This window comes from Orcinus orca, chromosome 6, assembly GCF_937001465.1.
Source record: "Orcinus orca chromosome 6, mOrcOrc1.1, whole genome shotgun sequence".
Classification (NCBI taxonomy): Eukaryota; Metazoa; Chordata; class Mammalia; order Artiodactyla; family Delphinidae; genus Orcinus; species Orcinus orca.
In genome coordinates, this window is record NC_064564.1 from 108,798,467 (window position 1) to 108,823,534 (window position 25,068).

The window sequence follows — 25,068 nt, forward strand, 5'->3', positions numbered from 1 at the left end:
GCTGAGATAAGGCAGCTTGCCCTCAGTCACACAGTAAGTCATCTGCAGAGCCAGGACTCAAGCCTTGGTCTGTCCAAGTTCTTACTGGCCGACGGTACTACCTCACTCCCACCAAGGTCAGCAGCCACTCTCATTCTTTCTCCATCAGTGTGGGCCACGACATCCCTGCCTGTTCCACGGCCTGATCGGGGGCCAGCTTTCCCAGGGCAAGTAGCACATGTTTTAAGAGAAAACCTTATCCAATTCCTGTGACAGATTCATGATAAGTGAGTGACCAAAGGAAAGGTGTTTTAGACTAATTTTTACCTCTACCAAAATATCAAACTGGCATGTTCCAAGTCTCCGCCTTCTCTCTAATTCAGGGTTTCTTAACCTGGGACTATGGATGGGCCTCAGGGAGCCCATGAGCCCTCTGAAATGGTTTTAGAATGTTGAATTGCTGGGGGTGGGGTGGGGGTTAGCTTCTGTGCTTTTTTTGTGGGAACCATGGCTCTCAGGGGACATTCAAAGTGGTACTGTCTCAAACAGTGTTAAGAACCTTGTACTAATTGCAATGAGGTATAAAATTGGTTTTACCTAAATTACAAACTCAGCCTTAACCCAGGAAATTATTAGAATTTTTTCCTCCTTGAAAGTGTATTTAAACAGAACAGATTTCAAATTTAATCGTCTTTGAAGGCAAAAATACCTCTGTGTGTGAAGCCGTGATTTCCACAGCCTTCTGATAGGAGTCAGCCAACAGCGGGTGTGATTCAGAGATCTGCGGCTGATTCCATAGCTTCTCTTCTTCTTGAATTCAGTTAAAATTTTCGTGGTAGAAGTAAGAGACAGGCAAAATGAACCGTGGGGACTATGTCTCTTCATTAAGTATTTTCATGCCTACTGTGTGCCAGGTATTAGGAATTTCACAGTGCATAAAGAGTTCCTGCCCTTGTGGAATTTGCATATCCTGATCTGTGTACATCTTCGTATCATTAATGCTTAGCAAAGAACACTGCACATAGTGGGGCTCAACTATTGGATCAATAAATGTCCCTGCTTGCATCCTTATTGGGTTAAAAGGAAGGCCTTTGACTTTGATTTGTTCAACAGCTGACTGTTCCGATTATGTTCCAAGCATTGAGCTGGGCGCTAGAGGTATGGTGGTAAGCAAAACAGATGTGGCCTGTTTCCTAGTGGGAAGACAGTTAATCAAGTAAGCACATAAATAAATAATTGTGAACTTGGACAGCTGCCATGGAGGATTTGGCTTGACGCTATGAGAATATATAATGAAAGACCAAGCCTGATAGGGGGAAGAGACTGTCAGGGAAGGGTTCACTAAGAAGTGATGTGGAGGGACTTCCCTGGTGGCGCAGTGGTTAAGAATCCACCTGCCAATGCAGGAGACACAGGTTTGATTCCTGGCCTGGGAAGATCCCACATTGCCGCGGAGCAGCTAAGCCCGTGCGCCACAACTACTGAGCCTGCACTTTAGAGCCCGCGAGCCACAAGTACTGAAGCACACGTGCCACAACTACTGAAGCCTGCGCACCTAGAGCCCGTGCTCCACAAAAAGAGAAGCCACTGCAATGAGAAGCCTGCGCACCACAGTGAAGAGCAGCCGCCGCTCACTGCAACTAGAGAAAGCCTGCCAGGAACAAGCAACGAAGACCCAATGCAGCCAAAAAAAAAACAAAAAAAAAAGTGATGTGGAGCTCTGATCTGAAAGGTGAAGAGGAGTGATCCAGGCACAGGGTTGCACAGGCAGAGGGACCAGGCTTGCAGTGTACGTTCGCTTTGGATGCCATTTCCATGTAGAAGACAGGTTGATGCAAAGGGGCGGGGCGGGTGGTGGTGTGGGTTCCCTTCTCATTAATTTAGCAAGCATTTCTGGGCGCTCTCTGTGCATGCGCAGGGGACAACAGTGAGTGAGACGCAGTTCTGACCTGGAGAAGGCACTGATAATGGGACAGGCGGGCTGAGAGGTGCTGGTCTTTCCTGGGTGCTGCCTCATAAGGACACTTGAATTGCTGCTTTTGCTGCTGATACCTCTCGTTCCTCATTCAGGCATCAGTCTTTTTCACAGGGTCTCTGCCTCAGAGGCAACCTGAACTAGTTGACTCTGGTATGCAGCCACATGCTCCGGAAGTCAGGATCAGCTATGAACCCATTATAAGCAGTGTTATGTTTGTTTATTTTTTGTTTGTAATGGGGTTGGAGGGGGTGGGGTAAGGCATTCAAGGGAAAGAGAGGGAAGAAGAGAGAGACCGAGAAGTGAGGCTGAGAGTTGGGAAGGCAAGTCTCAGCTGGGAAAGAAGTCAGAACTCTGGACCAGCAAGCTCTGCGTAGAGAAGTGAGCAGAGCTTTGTCTCAGAGAAGCCCAGGGTATGAGAATTGTTTTTAAACAGCGTTCACTTTGTTAGCTTAATTATAAATGTAATTCATGCTCAATGTAGAAAATGTGGACGCATAGGAAACACAAAGAAATGCCCATATCCTATCACAGAACTGAAAGAACCAAATGAGGTGACATGTGTGAAGGGCCTGGCATGTCTGGGGCACTTATTACACACTAACTGCTCTTACAGTGTGAGGGAGAATCAACCCTTTTGCTCTGAGAATGAGACATTTATAATAAAGGCTAATGAAAGGTAGAAAAAATTACTTTGTAATTAGCCTTTTAAAATGTATGTTTATGAGAAAAATGTTAATTCTTCCTTACCCCAGCATGAGAATGACAAGTTGAAGAATCCTGAAGATTTGTGAGAATGTTTTGTAGGATTTGGTGTCAGTTCTCTTTTTTATAAAGCACGAGGGGAGTCTTGTATCCCTGCCCTTCCTTGTCATTTATACAGACTGACAGCAGAGAGTACTGGGAGGAAATGTTTGCTGCCCACAAGCCTCATTTAGTTTCTGTTCCTCTGCTATTGATCTGTTAGGATTGTTTATAAATTTACTGATCACAAAGTTGTTCTATTTAAGTGCTTTGTGAATCACTTACACGCACGATAAACATTCACCCCAGCATTGGCCTTAAACCGCAGAAGATCTAGGTTTAGGGATGTCCGTTTCCAGCTTGTGGCCTCACCCCAGGTGTTTAGTGGGCATCTTTCTATAGACTGCAGCCGGGGCATAGTGCTGCACGGCTCCTAGCTGCCTCCCCTCGGGCAGCAGCCAAACTCCAGGAGCAAACTCTAATTGAGGCAGGCCTGTAAACGGCCCGACAGGGCCAGGTGTCCACAGAATCAGTTGGAGAGGAACACCAGACAGCTCGAGTAAGACAGAAAGGGAAGAATGGAGCAGGGATTGGAGATGCTGACATCAGCCTGCCAAAAACTTGGGCCTGTCCCATCCCCTTTCTATGGCTCAGTATTTTCTTCTGTAAACTAAGGAAGTTGGACTAGACTAGCTCTGTGATTCCTAGGAACTGGAGGCTAAAAGTCAGATTTGTGAGTCAGCAGTGTAGTAGTTTGTAGTGGTTGGTAAGAAAAAGCTTGAGAGAAAGAAGACAGTAGTTTAATGGGATGGAAGAGCAGCTAAATAGAACGCTCAGCAGAACTGTGTGTTTAAGGGCAGAGAGAACTGTGCCTGTTTACAGGCAGCACAGAAGGTGCTAGTTGAAAGGAAAGTGGTAGGTGGTAGGACAGTGAGGTAGCTACAGCTTGAACTTTGGATGATGCCTCACGGCCTGGGCTCAGATCCTGAACCTGCTGGTCGCTTCCTGAGTGACTTTGGTCAAGTCATGTAACTTCCTTATATCTCAGTTCACTTGCCTCTAAAATGAGGATACTAATGCCGTACCTTGTAGAGCTGTCATGAGGTCACAGAATGAAAGCACCTGCAGCAGTGCTGGTATGTGCTAAAGAAGTGGCCCATGAGGAGGAGGAGGAAGATGGACAGTCAGACCTAGAGCTCAGGTAGGAGGGGTTATCTGTTGGGTGCTCATTCTGACTACTGGTAAAAACTTCAGCAACCAGTTATCCCCAGCAGACCCATGGACATGATGGTAGTCATTGAGTAAGAATTTTAGGTCCTGGGCTCATGTGCAGGAAACACCACTTTCATAGTAACTTGGGATGCCCAGGTCAGCAGAGGTCTTGGTCTTCAGGGCAAGCCCTGAAAGCACCCACCCGTTGCTGATCCTTTTTTTTTTTTGGCGGTACGCGGGCCTCCCACTGTTGTGGCCTCTCCCGTTGTGGAGCACAGGCTCTGGACGCGCAGGCTCAGCGGCCATGGCTCACGGGCCTAGCAGCTCCGCGGCACGTGGGATCCTCCCGGACCGGGGCACGAACCCGTGTCCCCTGCATCGGCAGGCGGACTCTCAACCACTGCGCCACCAGGGAAGCCCCTCTGATACTTTCTAATTTGTGCTGTGCTTTATCCTACAGATTAGTCAGAAGAAGTTGAAAAAATATGAAAAAGAATATCACACCATGAGGGAACAGCAGGCCCAACAAGAAGACCCCATCGAGCGATTTGAGGTTTGTTTACGGCCTAGGTGATGTGAAGTGTTTTCAGCCTTTCATTTTACATAATTGTGCCTGTAACTAGCTTTAGTGAGTTCTTTTTAAAATTTAGTTTCACTATTTCTAGGGTCCAGTTTCAGTTTGAGTTTGCAAATGAGAAAGCAAGATTTGTTTTGCTTCAGACTAGCAGCCTAGTTTGTTACAGTTCGGTGGACTTTTGTCACAGTTAATAAGAAGTAGCTGCTTGACAGTCACTTGAATTTAAGTATTTCTCTGTGGAGATAGAAAGTAAGCAGTTGTTGACTGGCAGCACGTTAGGACCAGCCACATCTCCCGTGATTCCCGTAGGACTCAGCAATTAGTTTTGGGGGTTAACCTGAGAAGTTGTCATTTCCATCTGATTTTTATGTCTGTAACTGGTTTCTTTTTACCCATCAGCGGGAGAATAGGCGTCTACAAGAAGCTAACATGAGGTTGGAACAGGAAAATGATGACTTAGCCCATGAGCTGGTGACCAGTAAGATTGCACTGCGAAAGGACCTGGATAACGTAAGTCTGACTTGTCTGAAGGGATGATTATATTGAAACACTTCTCCCTTAATCAAGTGAAATCCTGGAATTTTAGTGTTTGTTGTTCTAGTTAGTGTTTCCCTCTTATGATCCACCTTGCTCTTGTCAGTACTGTTCCCTCCTCTCCTTCAGGATCATCCATGATCTCATTAAGGCCTCCTTACCGCATTCTTCTCTCATTATACAGCAAACCCTGAACGCCTTTCCAGACATTGATTGAAAGGTGTTTCTGGCTATTCTTATGTTATTGCAATTGGCAGTAGCATTTAATCACTATAATTTCCTTAACTTACCCCTAAGACAAGAACAGATTTTGTCATCCTGCACATCACATGCCTGTTGGATAAGCATTGCCAGTTGTAATAAAGCTCAGTGCCTCCGCAGCTTGCAATTTCATCAGGAATTTCTGTTGGCAGATATTCTGTTTTTCTTTGCTTCTCCTAATCTTAAAAGGTTTGAGATGATGGCATTCCTGGCAGGGTGTTTGTCCAGTTTCTATACTACAGGCTTCCCATAGTGCACTCTCTCATTCATGGTTTAGGTCGAGGTTGGCGAACGTTTTCTGTAAAGGGACAGATAGTAAATATTTTAGGCTTTGTGGGCCACATGGTCTCTGTTGCAACTATGTAACTCTGCCATTGGTGCCTACACAATAAATAAACGAATGCACATGGCTGTGTTCCAGTAAAACTTTATTTACGAGAATAGGTGGCAGGCTGGCTTTGGCGCTTGGACAAAGTTTGGCAGCACCTGACTTACGTTTCCCTTCAGGCTCCTAAGATTACTTTTCTGCTTGTTGATTTTCCTGAGGCTCTGGAGATAGGCTTAGGCTATTGAGGGTTTACAGGGGACTTAACATAATATATTGAACCCCTTAGGACCTGTGAACTTCACAAGGTCCTTGACAGCCACCAACATGTATGAAAATATTGTGTACTACTGTATTTCTCTGACAGTCTTTGCTTTCATTAGATTCTCCAAGTGAGTCACATCGCAGATGAAGAGAAAGAGAGATGGCAGTATCTACTGGTTCTTATTACTTCTCTTTAGAAATAGAATAATGGAGTAAAATTTTGAACAGGTCTGGATTCTACCATCAGCTACTCTACTTTCAAGCAGGGTGAAGTGTGGGGAGGTGGAATAATAGCTGTGTCCAAGAGTATAGTGAGAATTACGTGATTTGGTGTGTATGAAAGTGCAGGAATTAGGCACAGGCAGTGTTGTTTCACTCTCTTTGTCTGATTGTCAGCTATAAGTAGCTGCAGGTAACTGGGAAGACTCCTTTTTCCAGTTTTTCCAGGGAGGGTGTTGCAAGGCCATTAGCCCTCAGTAACCAGAACCTGGAGATCCCGTTGCTTTTTGGTTTACCACAGTCTCCTTAGGTTGGAGTTTCCTCCCTGTGGTGCAGGTTCCCAGCATACCCTCTGATCTTCTTTGTAGAAACACTATGAGAATCATTCCCTCACTGTTCAGGCATTTCTGCCAAGTGAGCGGAGGGAGGAGGGTGTACACTGAGCAGGGTAATTGCTGAAGCAAAAATCACAGTGTGCACCTGTGATGGCTCTTCTAGCAGCTGTAGGTCATGCAGAAAGGAAGTGAAAAAGAAAAGAAAATGGGTCCTGTACTAGAGCTTTGTATTCTACAATGAAATTATATTAAGAGGCAACTTAAGATAAAATTCCAGGCAGATTTTTAGTTTGAGCTGTTGCATTTGCCAGTCTGATGGGACCAGAAGTAACATTGATGCTCTACTAGTTTAGGGTGGAAAATACACTTCTTAGGTTCTTGAAGCCTGCCTCTAAAGAGGGTAAGCCTTTTTTTAAGTTGTCTTTGCCTGGCACAGTAGTCAAAGAGCTAGGTTACATTTCTGGTATCAGAAGTGAGAAATAGTAAAAATAAGGTGAATTCCCATTTACTCTATGATGATGTATGTGACAGGCACAGTGAGAAGCACTTTGTTAAACTCTAATATCTCTTATCCTTACCTCAGCCTTGTAACATGAGCCCCATTTATGGATAAGGATTTTTTAACAATAAAGAAACTTGAGACTCAAGAGAGAGGAAGGCACCCAGGAAGAAGCAGAGCCAGGAATGTAACCCAGGTGCATCTAATTGAAACACCCAGGCTTTTTCTGTAATGCCACACTGTCTCCAAAATAAATATGGAACAAGAAGCTATGGTTTGATGTCATAACTACATCAAAAATATACTGACACCTAACAGAACATTTCTTAAGCACTTACAGAGTTCTAGACACTGCTCCACGTGCTGTGTACTTACTGTCAAATCCTCCAAACAACCCTTGTGTAAAGGATACAGTTACGATCCCCATTTCACTGATGAGGCCAAAAGAGGTTAAATGTCTTACACAGTCACACTGTTAGTGGCAGAGCCCTTAGACTGCAGTCCAGCTGGCCTGCCGCTCTTAACTTGGCTCAGAGGAGCAGGAACCCTGTTGCCACTAGGGCTCAGGAATAGCAAACTGGGGTCCCATCGTCCAGCCATCGACGGTGCTGAGAAAACAGACCTTTTCACACTAAACGTTGAGTCCCTTTCCAAGTTAGTCTTCTCTCGTATCTTTTGAATCATCACGGAAAATCAGAGGTTCTGAAGTGAGGGCTGTGGGGTCCTCTCAGCGTGTTTTGGCTTCAGGGACTTAGATTTCTGAAAGAACTTCATCATGCCCTTTCACTCTTCCCTTTCTGCATCCCAGAGAAAAGCTCTCATATGTGGCTTATAGAATTTCCAGAACCCTCTTTGTATTTCCAACTGATTTTATTATCACTTTTGTTATTCCTCACCTGTCATTTCTGTTACTTGTCACAAAGCAGCTATGGAGAGATCCCCGGTCAGCTACTGAGTCCCTAGGTGACTCCATCCAAGCTTTCTCCTCTATGAAATGGGAGTAATGCGTGGACCTGACATTAAGGCATTGGTGCTAAAGGCTGAGAGGGAACCTGTGGAAGGTACCTGGCACAGGGCTGATAGGACCCCACCTGAGTCCCCTCTGGCATGGTTGCTCTCTGCATTGAGACAGTGTAATGTGGGAGTGATGGAAACAGACTCAGGAGCTCAACTCCTGGGATTTGAATTCTGGCTCCACTGCATTCTAGTTCTCTGAACTTGAGCAGGTGGCTAAACTTTCCCCACTGAATTACTTTGGTCTCTTTATCAAAAATCAATTGACCTGGGCTTCCCTGGTGGCGCAGTGGTTGAGAGTCCACCTGCTGATGCAGGGGACGCGGGTTCGTGCCCCGGTCCGGGAAGATCCCACATGCCGTGGAGTGGCTGGTCCCGTGAGCCATGGCCGCTGAGCCTGCATGTCCGGAGCCCGTGTTCCGCAACGGGAGAGGCCACAACAGTGAGAGGCCCGCGTACCGCAAAAAAAAAAAAAAAAAAATCAATTGACCTGTATGTATGGGTCTCCTCGATTCTGTATCTCCTCCATTGATGTATACATCTATCGTTAATGCCAATACCACACTGTCATAATTACTCAGGTCATGGGAGTCCTCCAATTTTGTTGTTCTTTTTAAAAAATAATTTGGCTATTGTAAGTAATTTGCATTTCTATATAAATACTAGAATCAGTTTGTCAACTTCTAGAAATAAAAGCCTTCTGGGATTTTGAGTGGGGTTGTATTGAATCTGTAAATTAGCTTGGGGAGTATATTAACATCTGAGCAGTGATTGAACCTTCCAATCCATGAATATGTTACAATTTTCATTTATTTAGGTCTTTTTCAATTTCAGCATTGTTTTCTTAGTTTTCAGTTTACAAGATTTGCACATATTTTAATCTGTTATTAAGGGTAACTTTTTCTTTCTTTTTTTAAATAAATTTAATTTATTTATTTTTGGCTGTGTCATTGGGTCTTCATTGCTGCGTGTGGGCTTTCTTCTAGTTGTGGCGAGCAAGGGGTACTCTTCACTGCAGTGCGCAGGCTTCTCATTGTTGCAGATCACGGGCTCTAGGTGCATGTGCTTCAGTAGTTGTGACACACGGGCCCAGTAATTGTGGCTTGCAGGCTCTAGAGCACAGGCTCAGTAGTTGTGGCGCACAGGCTTAGTTGCTCCATGACATGTGGGATCTTCCCAGACCAGGGATCGAACCCGTGTCCCTTGAATTGGCAGGTAGATTCTTAACCACCGTGCCACCAGGGAAGTCCCAAGGGTAATTTTTTCTTAATTGCATTTTCCAATTATTTATTGCTAGTCTCTAGAAATACAGTTGATTACATGACCTTGTATCCTGTGACCTTGCTAAATCACTATTCTTGTAGCTTTTTTGTTTATTTTTTAGGATTTTCCACATACACAATCATATCATCTCTGAATAAAGACAGTTTTACTTCTTTTCAAGTCATTCTGTCTTTTTTCCCTTGCCTTCCTGCACTGACTGGGACCTTCGGAACAATATTGGATGGTGAGAGTGGACCTCATCACCTTGTTCCAGTTAGCTGTAGGTTTTCCATAGATCAGGTTGAGGAAGTTCTCCTTTCTTCCTGTTTGCTGAGAGTTGTCATGAATGGGTGTTGAATTTGATCAAATGATCTTCCTGCATCTGTTGAGGTGATTATTTGCTATTTTTCCTAATTCTCTTAGTATAGTGAAGTGTAGACAAACTGATTTTTCAGTGTACACAAACATTGCATTCCTAGGAAACGTGGGGTTTCTTTTTTCTTTTAAGATTTTTATTTGTATTAAAGATTTTTGTGTTGCTAAGGAATATTTGTCTGGAGTTTCTTTAATATTTTTGTCTGGTTTTGATATCAGGGAAATGCTAGCCTTCTAAAATGAACTGGGAATTGTTCCCTCCTATTTTTTAAGGACTTTTTGTGGGATTGTTCCTTGATTAAATCTTTAATTCCCTAATGAAACCACGTGGGCCTGGAGTTTTCTTAGCAAGAAAAAAAATTTTTTTTTTTTCTTGCTGCGTTGGGTCTTCGTTGCTGCGCGCAGGCTTTCTCTAGTTGTGGCGAGCGGAGGCTACTCTTCATTGCAGTGCACAGGCTTCTCGTTGTGGTGGCTTCTCTTGTTGCGGAGGCTTCTCTTGTTGCGGGGCACGGGCTTCAGTAGTTGTGGCGCACGGGCTTAGTTGCTCTGCAGCATGTGGGATCTTCCCAGACCAGGGATTGAGGCCGTGTTCCCTGCATTGGCAGGCGGATTCTTAACCACTGTGCCACCAGGGAAGTCCAGCAGGAAATTATTTAATTATGATTTCAGATATGGAGCTATTCAAATTTTCTAATTCTTCATGTGTACATTTTTATACTTTGTGCCTTTCAAGTGATTTATCCATTTCATCTTAGTTGTCAAATATATAGGCACAGAGTCGTTGATATTCCCTTATTCTTTTAATGTTTATAGGATGGATTTGTTGAGGTCTTCTCTCTTTCATTACTGATATGGGTAATTTGTGTCTTTTCCCTTTTTTCCTTAATCAGTCTACTAACTAGAAGTTTATCAATTGTGTTGATCTCTTTAAAACCAAGCTTTTGGTTTTGTTGATTTCTTTTTCTTTTATTGATTTCTGCTTTTTATTATTTCCTACTTTTCTTTTGGTTTAATTTGCTCTTTTTCTGGCTACTTAAAGAAGAAGCTTAGTCATTGATTTGGACCTTTCATCTTTTCTAAAATAAGCATTTAAAGTTATAAATCTCCCTGAAGCACTATTTCAGCTACATCTCACACATTCTGATGTGTCGTGTTTTTATTTTCATTCACTTCTTGTGATTGCTTCTTTGATCTCTGAGTTAATTAGTAGTGTGTTGTTTAATTTTTAACTATTAGGGATTTGTCCCCGAAATTTTTCTGTTGTTGATTTCTGATTTAATTCAGTTGTCATCAGGGTACATATTTTTTCTGATTTTATTGCTTTTAAAACATACTTATGCTTATTTTAGGGCCTTCCATATTGTCTGATGGGTGAATGTGCCACGTGCTCTTGGAGAGTTTGTGTGTCCTGTTGTTGTCGGTGGGGCGTTCTGTCATGTCACTTCTGTCAAGTTGATTGACTTCCACGGATTTACTGCCTTTCTCTTTATTTGTTCTATCACTTACTGAGAGAACAGTGAGGAAATCTGTAACTCTGTGCACTTATCTATTTCTCCTTTCAGTTATGTCAGTTTTTGTTTTCCTGTAATTTGAATTTATGAATGCATTTCAGATTTACTGCCTTCTGGAGTGACTCTTTTATTGTTGTGAAATGTCCCTCTTTGTCCGTGGTTAATACTCTTTGTTCTGAGATCTACTTCGTCTGATGTTAATATAGCCATTCCGACTTTCATGGTATTTCATGGTATATCCTTTTCCATACTTTTACTTTTAACATATCTGTGTCTTTATATTTAAAATGGGGTTTTGTAGCCAGCATATAGTTGGATCTTGCTTTTTGAAATTTAGTCTGATAATCTCCTTCTTTTAATTGGAATGTTTAGACCAGTTACATTTAATGTAATTATTTATATGGTATATTTAACTCTACCACTTGCTGTTTGTTCTCCATTTGTTGTATTTGCTTTTTCTTTCTTTTTTCCCCTTTTCTGCCTTCTTTGGTTTAATTGGGTATTTTCATGATTTCATTTTATCTCCTTTACTGCCTTATTCGCAGTTCTGGAGCGCTCAGATCTCCAGAGCTCTACTCCACAGGTTCCAGCCACCTCAGCATCTCTGACCCCCTATCTCTGCCTCCTGAACCCTTTGAGGCATATGCTCTGTTTGGAACTCCTCACCCTGCTCCTTGGTCCAGAAGTGCCTCTAGGCAGAAAGCCAGAATGGTAGTAGGACCTTGCTTGTTTCCTTTCTCCCAGGAACCACAATTCTGCATTTGTTTTTAGTGTCAGCAAACAGTAGTTTTATGTATTTCGTCCAGTGTTTTGTTTACAGTGAGAGGGTAAATCTGGTCCTGGTTAGTCCTTTATGACCAGAAGCGGAAGTCTGGACTTGTGTTTATCGCCACATGTTCCCTCCTTATGTGCTTATGTAAGTAGAATGACTGTGCAGCAAGTGTGGTGCCATAAGAGGACCCTGGCTGGTCAGTCCAGTGGCCTGTGTGCACCTTCCTATTGACACAGCCTTGAGAGTCAGCTCTTGGAGTGATGGCACAAATGCTGGGCTTAATGTTGAGAGACCTGGTTTCGGATTCCAGCTCTGCTACATGCATTGTGCAAGCTTGGGGAAATCACTTCCCCATCTAAATTTTTTTCTAAGCTGGGTAATCAAGATGGGCCAGGAAGACTCTTGAGTCCATGACCTGGCTGTCCCGTACTTCTTAGAATCAGTCTTATCTACCATGGGAGTGATGGTGAGTAACTGAGAGAATATAAGTGTGTGCTACAGGTTCCAAAGTACTGTTCAGAAGATGTTAACTGGGTCCAGGGGAGAGAAGGGAGAGGTAACAGGATGTTCTGTTGATTAAAGTAAACAGAATCTTTGACAGGACTTTATTCTTCTTTGTTATTTCCTCTTTTGTTTGATTCTTATTTCCATTTTGATTGCTACTGGGGTTTGAACTAGAGGTGATTATAAGCCACTCACCAGAAAGGACAGGCCTTAACTCCAGGACCCCATTTAATTGCACACATATGCAAGTAACTGATGGCCTTTTGCATATCATGCCATTCTCAGTTCTCCATTTAAGGCCCCAGCCGCCTGGAACCTATGCCTCCCAAAGAAAGTACGTCAGAAGATGTGGTGTAGTAGAAAGCAGAGGGGCTCAGCTATACCACTTTAGCTAGGTGACATCTGAAATGCTCTTTAATTTCAGGGAAACCACCATCCATTGTCAAAGGAGGTTGGATATAAGGAGCTGGCAAAGACCCTCTATATCTAGCACTCTGTAACTAGGAGCTTCCACCTCCTTTCCTTGACTGCCTTCTAACATGCTACAGTCTCTCATTCTTCAGTTATCCTTGGACTCTCCAGTGTCAGGGACTGTATTTGTCAGGTACAGGTGTATCATTTTCACTTGGACCCAAAGATCTGCCCACCAGACCTTTGCATGCTTTAGAAAAAAACTGGGGTGGAAGATGGCCATTTCAGATAATAAAAGGAGAGTGCTAGCAAAGGGGTGCCTTCCTTTGTCAGGTGACAGGGAGAGCAAAATGCAGAACTTATTTGATTAAGCAGAGCAAATACTGAGAGTCTGGAAGAAGAAAACCAGAATTTATTATTACTATTAATGATAATGACACCTACCTTTTGTTGAGTGTTTACTATATGCTAGGCACTGTGCTGAGTCCATTCCATGCCTTATCTCTCAGCTGAAGATCGTGAAGCTCAGAGAAGTTCTCAATGACTTGTCCAAGTGGCACACAGTCAGGGAGCAATGGGAGTCAAGACCAGGCTGTCTGACAAAGGCGAGCTCCTAGCTACTGCCCCGCACTGCCTCTGGGCAGGAGACGGGGCCAGACACTTGTGTGTGAGTGTAGTCTCAGCGTGACCTTGGGCATATCACGTCCCCTCTCTGGATCACAGTTTCCTCATCATCTTAAAATTGGATTGTTCTGGGTAATTCAAATCCCTTTCAGTTCTCACTTCTTGTTCTGTAACAGCACCTCTTAAATGTTTCAGGCTGAGGAAAAGGCAGATGCACTGAATAAGGAGCTGCTTATGACCAAACAGAAATTGATTGATGCAGAGGAAGAGAAAAGACGGCTGGAAGAAGAGTCTGCTCAGGTGAGGGGAGCTTTGCCCCTCCCACATTCCTCTGTGTCTTGCAAATGCTTGAGAGCTGGGAGTTCACTGGTGGCTTCCTGTTGGCACTGGAGAACCCAGAGACAGCTGGCTTCAGTTTCTCTCCAAAGGCCTTTTGTATTTACTGTGAAAAGCATAATGGTTCTTAATAATTAAAATGTAGGGGGAGACAGTGGGGCAAAGCCCATCCTTCACTGGGGCAGGAGAAATTCCTGTGTGTCAGCATCTGAGTGTGACAAGAGGGTTAGCATTTCTGCAAAAGGAAGGCAGACATCACATAATGTCTGGCTCTTCCCCTACCTGTCCACCGACATCTCCCCCACAGAGCAAACTCTGGAAGGCTTGTCCTGAGCATAGCCCCTGGGCGCAGACTCACAGCCATAGGAAGAGCTTTGGGTGCTGCATGCCCCAGAGCAGGCGGGCTCTCCTTCACCATCCACCTTCTCGTCTCAGTCAGGCTGCCTGAGGTGAGAGATGGCGGGGCGCCTCCCACATAATCCATGAGGCACTGAAGGAGCAGCAGTCCTCCTGTTAGCTCTTCCTCTGCATTTGCTTTGTGTTACCTCTCAGCTCAGGATCCCAGGTAGGGCTGCACTGACAGGGAGGAACTTCAGCAAAAGCCGCAAGCTGAAAGTTCGGAAGTTTTGACTGTTCTCTCCTAGCATCAAGAGTAGGGTTAATGGGCTTCCCTGGTGGCACAGTGGTTGAGAGTCCGCCTGCCGATTCAGGGGACATGGGTTCGTGCCCTGGTCCGGGAAGATCCCACATGCCACGGAGCGGCTGGGCCCGTGAGCCATGGCCGCGGAGCCTGTGCTCCGCAACGGGAGAGGCCACAGCAGTGAGAGGCCTGCGTACCAGAAAAAAAAAAAAAAAAAAAAGAGTAGGGTTAGTAGTGCTGAGAGTGAGGAAGAAGGGAGGGGAGTTACCTCCAGTAGGTCAGGCACTTTGGGGAAAGCCCAGCGCTAAGCGCGGAGTGCCAGAGCTTCGCTTGTATTTCCCTTAACATTCACTTTTGCTTTTCTTAATGTACGCAGTTAAAAGAAATGTGCCGTCGGGAACTCGACAAGGCAGAATCTGAGATTAAAAAAAACAGTTCTATCATCGGTGACTACAAGCAGGTGGGTCTGTGCACCCTGGAATTGGGCCGTGTTCTCTGGAAGCCCTGCTTGCCTGCACAAGATGTCTTCTCCACACCCACACGCATCCCTGCTCGGCGACTTGCACTGACGAGTCCCTTCGCTTCACTGGACAAGTTACCGCACTGCTTTTCAACTGTAAAATAAGGGAAATCATCGCTCACGCGGAGAACTGTTGTGAGGAGTCCATGAGATTATCTTTGTGGAGTACCTGGCATAGTTCCCTCACATAAGCAGACACTTAATACATGGAAGCCCCCGAGTTCTTGGGAGCACTTCAGACTCATGACGTAGAACCACCTCTCTCCCCAGCGGGTTGCATTTTGAGAACGTAACTGAATTGGTCTTATTTCTTTCTGTACTGGGATCTCGTGCTGGCTCCTGAGTCTGGCAGTGTCTGTAAACATTGGCCATCGAGCATGGCACCGATAGGTCCCTGCAGGTCCTAGGCCAGTGGATGCGGGGGTGGGAGAGCCAGAGGCACCTCTGCCCACCTGTCGTCTCACACCCGCTCCTGCTCAGTGCTGTCCCAGTTCCACTCCATAGTCCAGCTTCCACCGCAGAGCTCATCCCAAGCCCAAGTTGTGCGGATTATGACATTGCTGAAGAGATTGTCATTTTCTATTATGTTTGTTTCTTCAGATTTGTTCTCAGTTGAGTGAAAGATTAGAGAAGCAGCAGACTGCTAATAAAGTGGAAATTGAAAAAATTCGGGTAAGTCTTCCTTTATCAAAGACATTTTATACCACCTAGTTCATTTTATGGCTATATTCAGCACAAAAAATTTGGGGAGGGAGTATTCTGCTTTTTTTTTTTTTTTTAAATAACCTACCACTATTAGTAACAATACTATCTTTTTTTTTTTAATAAATTTATTTATGTATTTATTTATTTTGGGCTGCACTGGGTCTTCGTTGCTGTGCGTGGGCTTTCTTTAGTTGCGGCGGCCAGGGGCTACTCTTCGTCGTGGTGTGCGGGCTTCTCGTTGCAGTGGCGTCTCTTGCTGCCGAGCAGAGGCTCCGGGTGCGCGGGCTTCAGCAGTTGTGGCGTGCAGCCTCAGTAGTTGTGGTGCACAGGCTTAGTTGCTCCGTGGCATGTGGGATCTTCCCGGACCAGAGCTCGAACCCATGTCCCCTGCGTTGGCAGGCGGATTCTTAACCACTGCACCACCAGGGAAGTCCCCGGGTATTCTGCTTTGATTCCAAAAATGAGGGAAGCTGATGAGTACCTGACAAGGTGGCTACAACTGACAACTGATATTCTGCCTCTTTCCTCTAGGCAGGGGATACAGATAAGACCAGAAGAGCTCTGGCATTAGATCTCAAAATACAAGTGTCCCTCTTCCTTACAAATTTGTGTAACGTCCTCCTCCGTGCTAAGTTCACTTGTAAAAAGACAAAACAAAACACAAGAGCCCCAGGACTTCAGGTGTTGTCTGTGATTACTGCAGCACCCTGCTGAGGTGGAAGAGTCCTGCAGGTGACAGGCTGTGCTTGAGGGTGGGGCGCAGAGGCCAGGTCACTCCCCACATTGTTCTGTAGCAGGGGGACACTCGCCTTCTGAGCTCAATTCCTCTTGCTGTAATGGGCCCAGATACAGTGAGAACCTGAGTTTTTAATGTTTGCTTGCCAGTTTGAGGGGTTTTGTAACTTGGTGCTTTCTTTCTTTATTATTAGAATACTTGTCAGATTTTACTGAGATGAGTAATTTACTGAAAGATACTTTACTAACATGTTTACAACTCTGGACAGAAACGTGGGGGAGTCCATGGCCATGTCTGCACAAACCAGCATTTTACCTGGAGCAAGATGATACCTGGCCTCCATTATAAGTAGTGTTTAACCAGCAGTACCTATTTTTTAAACAAAATTTATTTTCTGATGCTAAAACTAATAATAATGTTCATTGCAGAAAATTTGGAAAATAAGAGTAAAGGAGGAAAAAAAACCCTTATAATCTTATTACCCACAGACAACATCATCATTAACACTTTGGCGTGTATTCTTTCAGTCTTTGTTCTAACATAGAAAATTTCATTCACTCTAAGGCATTTTTTTCACATTTACATCTGAAATTGGGACATATTTTATAACTCATGGCTTTTTGTGGTTTAATTGGCAGAATATTTTCTTAGAGGAAAACGAAATGATGTTTTCTTACAGTCATTGCCATCTTATTTTCATGAAATGTGGTATATCCTTGTAGCTATACTTTAAAGACATTTTTGTGTCCTAGTTTACCCAGCATTTAAACATTTTTACCATGTTACAAAAAATTCCTCAAAAACTTTTCTGAGGCTGTGTACTTCTTTGTATAAATATAGCACATCCTATTTAATTTTTCCCAGTAGCTGGATAGTTTATCTCCCCACCCCTTTTTTGTGTCTCTAATTCTGCAGTGAAATTCCTTGTATGTAAATCTGTATCTAGTCACTGCTTTTTCATTTTTTTTTTGTTTGTTTGGTTTTTTTGGGTTTTTTTTGCAGTACGTGGGCCTCTCACTGTTGTGGCCTCTCCCGTTGTGGAGCACAGGCTCCGGACACGCAGGCTTACCAGCCATGGCTCACGGGCCCAGCCGCTCTGCGGCATGTGGGATCTTCCCGGACCGGGGCATGAACCTGCGTCCCCTGCATCAGCAGGCGGACTCTCAACCACTGCGCCACCAGGGAAGCCCGCTTTTTCATTTTTTTAGCCAAGGTTCCTAGAAGTGAGATGACTGGATCAAGACATAAGAATATTTGTGTTGCTTTTGGTGTATAACACCAGGTGACTTTTCCAGTAGGTCATCTGCCAGTTTACAGAGAGAACACAGTTTTTCAGAAGCTGTAGTGCTCGGCAGAGAAGCCATCTCTTGGCTCCCCAGAAAGGAGATGCTCACACCTTCATGTCTTCTTTGTCTCTTCACATCTGACATTCAATTTCAGCAAAATGTGGATGACTGTGAGCGCTGCCGGGAATTTTTCAACAAAGAAGGGCGCATAAAGGGCATCAGCTCAGCTAAGGAAGTTTTGGATGAGGACACAGATGAGGAGAAGGAAACACTCAAGAACCAGCTGAGAGAGATGGAACTGGAACTGGCACAAACCAAGCTGCAGCTGGTGGAAGCTGAGTGTAAGATCCAGGTAACAGCTGCCTCTGTGCCCCCGGCCAGCCCTCTGCCCCTGGGGCGGCGGGACCCAGACCTGCACGGGGGCAGGATTTCCCTGGTGTGGGCTAGAAACCCCAGAAACGATCTTCATGGTTTGGGGTTTTTTTCCCTTTTAAACTTCTACCATAATCCTCATGGGAAGAAGCCCATTACTTGCTATTTACTAGTGGATGTTTAATTAGCATTTAGCCTGTCCTAACGATTGGACTTTCTCATAATGAGAATTATCCATCAAACTTGGAATCTTTCTGGTGGAGCAGAGAATGCATGATTTGAAATCACAGCTGCACCACCAAACTCTTTGACCTTGGGTTAGTGGTAACCTCCTTTCACTTCAGGTTCCTCCTCTGCCAGTGGAGGTGATGAGGGGTCACTCTGATAGTTTGCTTTGAGGACTAAAAAAGATAATGCACGGGAAGGGCTCAGCACGATATCTGAGGGCTTCACAAATACAGGCTTTTGTGCCCCCGCTCCCGTCACTTACCCAGCTTTGTGACTTTGGACGTATTACCTAATTTATCTGGGCCTCCTTTCCTTATGGAGAAACTGGGGCTTGTTTTGTTCATCGTTACACTGCATGGCTAGTTCCATCAGGCCTGATGCTGAGCACAAGGTAGGCACCAGGCACAGTTTGCAGAAGGAACCAAGTTCAGGACTAAAGCTTAAGCCCTGGTCTTCGTATCACACACGGTACCTGGGCGTCTACTTCGCCCAGGCCCGGTTCTCACTGTTGGGGCTGCACAGCTAGCACGTGGCCTCCGTGACCGTCCAAGGTGGCGAGGAGAGGCCTCAGCAAGGACAGTATCTGGGCTGTAGTCCGAGAGTGAGCAGAGGTTGCTGCTGGAGAAAAGACAGAACAGTGAGCCTTCCTGGTGGAGGGCATGGTGTGTCCAGCAGCACAGAGGGAGGAGAGGGCCTGCCTGGAAGGGCCTTTAGGAAGTAGGGGTGGAAGTGGGTGCCAAGCTGGAAGAGCCTCTGCCCAGATTGTGAAGCATCTCGGACGTCTTGCTAGGGGGTCTAGGCTTGAAAGGCTCTTGCCGGAAATTAATGTTGCATTCTTAGGTAGAACATTCGGTCTGTCTCCTGGTATGCAGTGGGTGGACGGAGAGGGAGACGTTCAGGTAGGAGGCCGTTTTAATAAGTAGACGAGGCAAGAAATGAGGAGGTCTTAACTAGGAAATCTCCCAGAGCTTTAGGCACTCCAGATCTTTCTATGCCACTTTGAGAACTGGGGGAATTTCCAGAGCCCTCTCGAGAGGAAATAGACTGAATTCTTGGCTCGGCTCTGGGGAGGCAGTGTCATTAGCACTGGAGACCAGCATCCTCACGTACGTCGTTCTTCTTCCAGGACTTGGAGCACCATTTAGGCCTTGCCCTCAACGAGGTACAGGCGGCCAAGAAGACGTGGTTTAACCGAACACTGAGCTCCATAAAGACGGCAACCGGGGTTCAAGGGAAAGAGACTTGCTGAGAGCAGCTGCTGCCTCCAGACACCTTCAGAAAACATGACACCTTTTGTTGCCTTCTTTGGCCAGATGTGTGATTCTGTGACATGTCCCAGGACCAGAATGTACCTAAGTCAGATCCATAGAAGCATGTGGGTAGGTTGTTGGACCAGAGCTCATGAAGCAGGCAGCCTGTGCGGTAAGGCCCTCCTCACTCCTGATACTAACAGGCCTGCCGGCTGGCCTGCCACCCTGGACGTTCCAGAAAGCCACTCCTCCGTGTGACCTCCGGGCCTCTTCCCGATTAGGTCAGCTCCTCACCCAGCCCAGCGGCTGAGTGACATTATCAGAGTCTGGGGATCCTTCAGGCCTTTGGTTTTTTTCTAAACCTTTAATCTTTTTTTTTAAAATACACATATTATTATATATTGGGGGAGGTGGGGCAGGGGATCGGTAGCTCAAATAATTATCTGCTCCAGTGCCAGCAGAGGGTCCTCCAGGTAGACATGGAGAAGCACTTTGTTTTAAATAGGAGGGTTTCATGGTTGTAGGTGAAGCCACCTAGTTTTGTTAAACTAACTCTACGATGCACAGGTTTTTGGTTTGGCATTATTCACATGTTTCTGATCAATTCTATGCAACTCTCATAGTTCCTGTTGTTTTTAGTGTTAGCTGCCAAATGACTCCCCAGTGCTGGGGTGGGTGACTTGACCGACTGTCGAGACTGGATTAATCATAACGTGGACAAACCTTATTTTGCTTAATGTGTCGTGTGTGTGTGTATATATAAATATCTTTTCCCAATGCACCCAATTGACAGTGTTTAAATCCCAGACTAGGACTGATCTGCACAACTTAATTATGTGGTTATTTTGGGCACTTAATTTCACTCAAGGTTTGTCGGGCTCTGCTCTCCACCCTGCTGTCGCGAGAGCTGTGAAGAGCTCCCTCACTTCAAGGTTCTAGTGTTTTTGCACAACAGCTTGTACAAGTGAGAAAGACTCTGAGGTGTGTGTGTGTATGTATGTGTGTGTGTAAATGTGAGGATGTGCAGGACACACATGCCAAGAGGCCCCCGTCCGGCTGGCCTGTGTCCCTGCCTGCCGGGGCCCTCCCCGGAGTGAGGCTGGGTGCAAACCTCGCTGTTCAGATGGGCTGCAAGTTCTCGCTTCAGAACTATGGAATAGAGGTTTTAGCACCTTTTTTATAAACAAAATAACTTTAGACTTTTAATTTATATAGTGATATGCTGACAGGCTGTCTCGCAGATGACTTTGTCGTCTTCTCTGCGTGCAGTGTGGAGGTCGCTGGTTACAAGAGGCACTGGTTTGTACATAAAGACACCTGGGTTGTTTTGTATCTCTTTTCCTGTTGGCTGTATTAACGCTTGCTGAGGTCATCTGTGATCAGGGAGGTAACAAGCGGCAACCCCTGACCCCCAAACCATCCCCTCCACCGCTTTCTGTGTCTTTCTTGTTCAGTTACCAAAACAGCTGTAAGCCCATCTAAAACTAGGTGCGTGGACATTGTGCTAGGGTAGTTTCAGTGTGTCAACTTTATGAATTGAAATATAAACCAGTAAAATTGTATTACTATTTCTTTTGTTGGCTTTATTTTAACGGCATATTCATTAAATATTTTGGTACAAACAGCATTGCTTTGTAACAACCAGTTTTATCATGGTGTGCTCTTGCCTCCCTCCCACAGGCAGTCAGAGAAGACCACCCTCTGGGCTGGCAAATAGGTGTACTTGAGCACTGGGCAGCGCCTCCCCGTTCATCCATTCAGACACTTAATGAGCAGCTAATGTGCTCCAGGCCCATGGGGTGAGAGAAGACACAGGCTTTGTCCCCTGGGAGGCCTGTGCCTTCATCGTGAGCATTGCCTGTCTTGGAGAAATAAAGTGAGACATGACCTGTGTATTTGAGGGTTAGGGAAGTCTTATAGGAGGTAAGGGTGTGTGTGGTAAGACCTTGAAAGACAAAAGCATCTCACCAGGCAGAGATGGGAGAGGGAATTGCAGGCCCAAAATGTGAATGTGCAGGGGAAATGGCTGAAGAGCAGAAAGGCCGAGTACGCGAGGTCCAGTTATGCTCTGCTGGAACTTTCAGGGGAAGTGGTGGCATGGCCAGCAGGTACCTCTTTCCGAAAGCTCCTTTCTGTTCCCTGCTGGTCATCCCACACCGCGGCACCATAGGGACGAGGCTCCCAGACCCTCGGCCGTCCTTTACCACCTCGCCCCCTTCTCTGCAGCAGGAAGAAGAGCAGTGCTTCCCCAACCCGACGGTCCCCTCCTTGCTTGACCTGCCCTCCAGGACCCCCTACACCCAGCCTTTGGATGGAAGCGGGCTGAGATGCAGGCCATGAAGAAGGGAAGGTGGTGAGTGAGCCCTGCCCCATCTTCTCTCCGCTGAACTGAATCAGGGCAGGTGCCTAGCAAGGGGCCCGGCCATGACAGATGCTCTGCAGAGACCAGGACAGGGACTCCGGAGCACAGTTGGGATCCCTTTGCCGCTCACAGACTAGAAGGCATATTTCTGGGATCCACGTTCCTGGCCAACAAGGGCCAGAGTCCAGATGGGCCAGCCTGCTCCGGGCTTTTCCAGTCCCCAGGGTCCCAGTGTTCCGGAGTGTAGGGACTCTGCAGAAATCCTCATCCCAGCAGCTGTGCCCTGCCAGGAGAAAGGCACCCATAGCCAGTCAGCCTTGGCACACGGGGCCTAAAGTGACTCCGGGACATCCGGAGAGAACAAGCAAGCTCCGCCTCGGGAGAGGGCGGGACTGGACGAAGGCTCATGGGCTTGGTGACTGGGAATCTGCTGGCGCTCAGGAAGGAAGGAGAGCAGAGGTGGGTGGGGTGCAGCGGAGGGGCCAGACCCAAGTGGGTTGAGAGGCGGGAGGGTGGGAAGCAGAAGCAGGTGAGTGTAGATTTCAAGAAGCCTGCTCAGCCTGTCACGTATTTCTACGTGACAGGCTGAGTAGACCATCTAGCAGGCCCTGTTGAACCTGAGCGGATCTGCACGGCCTGGTCATGATCTCTCAGGAGGAAGGAGGCAGCTCAGAATGAAAGGCAAGAGGCATCTGCCGCCCTGTCTGTTCTGAACCCCAAGTCCCAGGGGCAGGAGTGAACCACGAGAGGAGTGAAGGAAAGAGAACTCCATGGGAGCTAAAACTTAGTCCAGAACACCGCTCTCAGCTCTGAACTGACCCAGCAGTTGTGAAAACCAAGACATCTATGCAGGGGGAGTAGGTAGGTGACAAGAGAGGAGAGTCATTTGGCCTCTCAGAGCCTGTTTCTTCATCTGGCTGATGGGGGTTTAAAAGGCTGTCTGTAGTGCTTCACTTGCTCAGAGAGATGCCTGATTCTGACCTTGGGATGCAGATCTTCTCCTAAGCTTCATTTGGGGGCTGATGAGACAAGTGAGCTCAGAATGGCTGAGGTGCTCACTCCCAGAACAAGAGGACCGAGCACTCCGTTTCCCTGCCCTTCCCCCACTTTTATAGGCGAAGAAATCGGGCCCATAGAGCGGTTCCTGGCCCAGACCACAAGGCTAGGACGTTAATCCCCATCTCTAACTAACTTCCAGTGACCAGCAGGGCAGCAGCTTTAAGATGACCACGTGGGCAGTAGGTGGGTGTAAACTCTCACAGCACTTCACTACAAGCAGCGTACCTGGGCCAAAAACCCTGAGTTCAAGGCTGGGCCGTGACCTTGGATGCTCACGTCACGTGGATAGGTCACTTCACCCTCCCAAGTTGTGTGTGTGCCGTGGCTTCGGTGCCCATCTCGGTCTCACACGGGTTGCTGAGCTACTGTTAAGCTCCTGACCCTTCCCCTGTGTTCTCCCCCCAGTTGTCGCAACACCCCTGTGAGTTAAGTGACGTTATCCCCAGATTTGAAAGTGAAGGTGAAAGGCCCGTGATGACGAGATCTGGGATGTCAATGCTTTGTACCAGGTACCACCACCTCCACCTTCTCTTCCAGGGCCCCAAAGCAAGGAAAACAGTGCTCCTCCCTCCACACCCCGTTTTCAACTCCTCTTGCTGTTCCCTGTGCCACTCACGGGCCAGAGGGTGGGAGTGGGGCCCCTGGGAGGAAGCAGCAGCGGGCCGGCCTGGCCAGCTCTTCTTTCCATCAGTGCGCTGTGGTTGTAAAGCCCAGGGGACAGTGTGCAGAGCGAAGGCGGCCCTGAGTTACAACACACCCAGTGCCTTCGTCCACTTACCTGGAGGGCAGCGACAGGCCCGGCCTGGCTCCCTCCAAGACCCCCTGCGTGGGCCGCCTTTGTCCTTCTTCCTGGGGCGGGCAGAGACCTTACTGTAGTCTTGGAATTACTGGGGTCGGTCGACTGCAGGAACCTCACAGGGGGAGCAGTAGGAAGAGCTTTGGCTTTGTTTTCAAATTGCTGCTGCCATTTCGAAGTCCTACTCCCTCGGGCAAGTCCCTTTATCTTTGAGCCTTAGTGTCCCGATGTGTAATATCTGCCAGCTCTGGGGACAGGGGTCAGGGGTCAGGACTAGGAGGAAGGCAGGTGTGTGAGGGGCACCCGGTGAACGCTGAGCTGAGCTGAGCTGAGCTGAGGCGGCGGCACTCACACCACTCGCTGCACCAGGGGCCCGGGTCAAAGGTTCAGGTTGAGTAAACATTTGGCACCATTAGCAGAGAGAGACGGCAAACAGGAATAGGAATGAGGCCTGGCCCTCTGCATGAAGGGAAGATTCTTCCACATGTGCTGAGCTGGAGAGTCAGGCCAGGAAAGGGGTTCTGCACTTGACCCTTTCATCAGTCAAAGCCAGAGTCAGTCCGTCCTGCACAGAACAGTGCAGCCCCTTGCTGTTGAAGACAGAAGCTTTTATTTTTATTCATCCAAATGGGGAAAATGCAACATGTCAGGGCATTACAGACAAGCTGCAGCAGCCAGACAAGAGGGTCAGTCTATGGCAGAGTCCAACACAGTCAGTGCGCAGGAGCCGCAGTGTGGGCGCTGCCTGTGGGAGTCGGGGTGCAGAGTCCCTTTGGGTGAAGGCCAGGCGTCTCTGGGTGAGGCACTGGTGACAGTCCACACGTGCAGGCTGCTGCTTCAACCACGCCGCAGGTTGAAAGTTCGGAGTCCTACGTGTAATCACTGCCCCAGAGAGGGAGGACAGTCCAGGGTGGTCGCGTTCTCCAATGTTTTTTTTTTAACATAATACACAACATGACGTTATTGCCAGGGACTCTGCACTGTAATTATACTATGTACGCTTGTGTATCCAGAAAAAACAGTAAATAGATACAGATAGGTATTTTAAATAGATTTCTTAAAAACTACCTTGGCCATCACCAGACCAGAGAGAGAGCAAGCTGTATATAGCCAGGAGTCCGATGTCACGTGTGTAACTGTGCAGGAAACTGGGAAAGGTTTTCTACCCACAACTAAACGCAGCCTTCTCCTTGCCTCCTGAACCCCCATCCTGGGGCCAAGGAAGGGCTACGACTGAGCAGGACCCCTTCCTCCTTTGTGAGGGAAGCCCCTTCTTGAACAGCTCAGGGCTTCAGGTCTAGACTGGCTGCCTCCTGTCTCCTTCCCAGACAGTGAGTTCTGCTCAGAATGGGTGAGAAGCGAGTCTCAGAGGCCGCTCTC

At 46.7% G+C, this 25,068-nt stretch overlaps 1 protein-coding gene across 4 annotated transcripts in view; it reads left to right on the top strand.

Moving 5' to 3' along the window:
- The window catches only part of RABGAP1 (RAB GTPase activating protein 1), a 159,455-nt gene extending 138,357 nt beyond the window's left edge, over positions 1–21,098 (top strand). For all 4 annotated transcript variants that reach the window (XM_012532785.2, XM_033427231.2, XM_049711435.1 and 1 more), the window contains 7 exons: positions 4,371–4,463; positions 4,887–4,997; positions 13,594–13,698; positions 14,751–14,834; positions 15,495–15,566; positions 17,776–17,973; positions 19,348–21,098. In XM_012532785.2, the coding sequence (XP_012388239.1) occupies positions 4,371–4,463; positions 4,887–4,997; positions 13,594–13,698; positions 14,751–14,834; positions 15,495–15,566; positions 17,776–17,973; positions 19,348–19,470 (786 nt within the window). In that variant the 3' untranslated portion in view covers positions 19,471–21,098. The remainder of the gene's footprint in view (positions 1–4,370; positions 4,464–4,886; positions 4,998–13,593; positions 13,699–14,750; positions 14,835–15,494; positions 15,567–17,775; positions 17,974–19,347) is intronic.
- Positions 21,099–25,068: the final 3,970 nt, after the last annotated feature.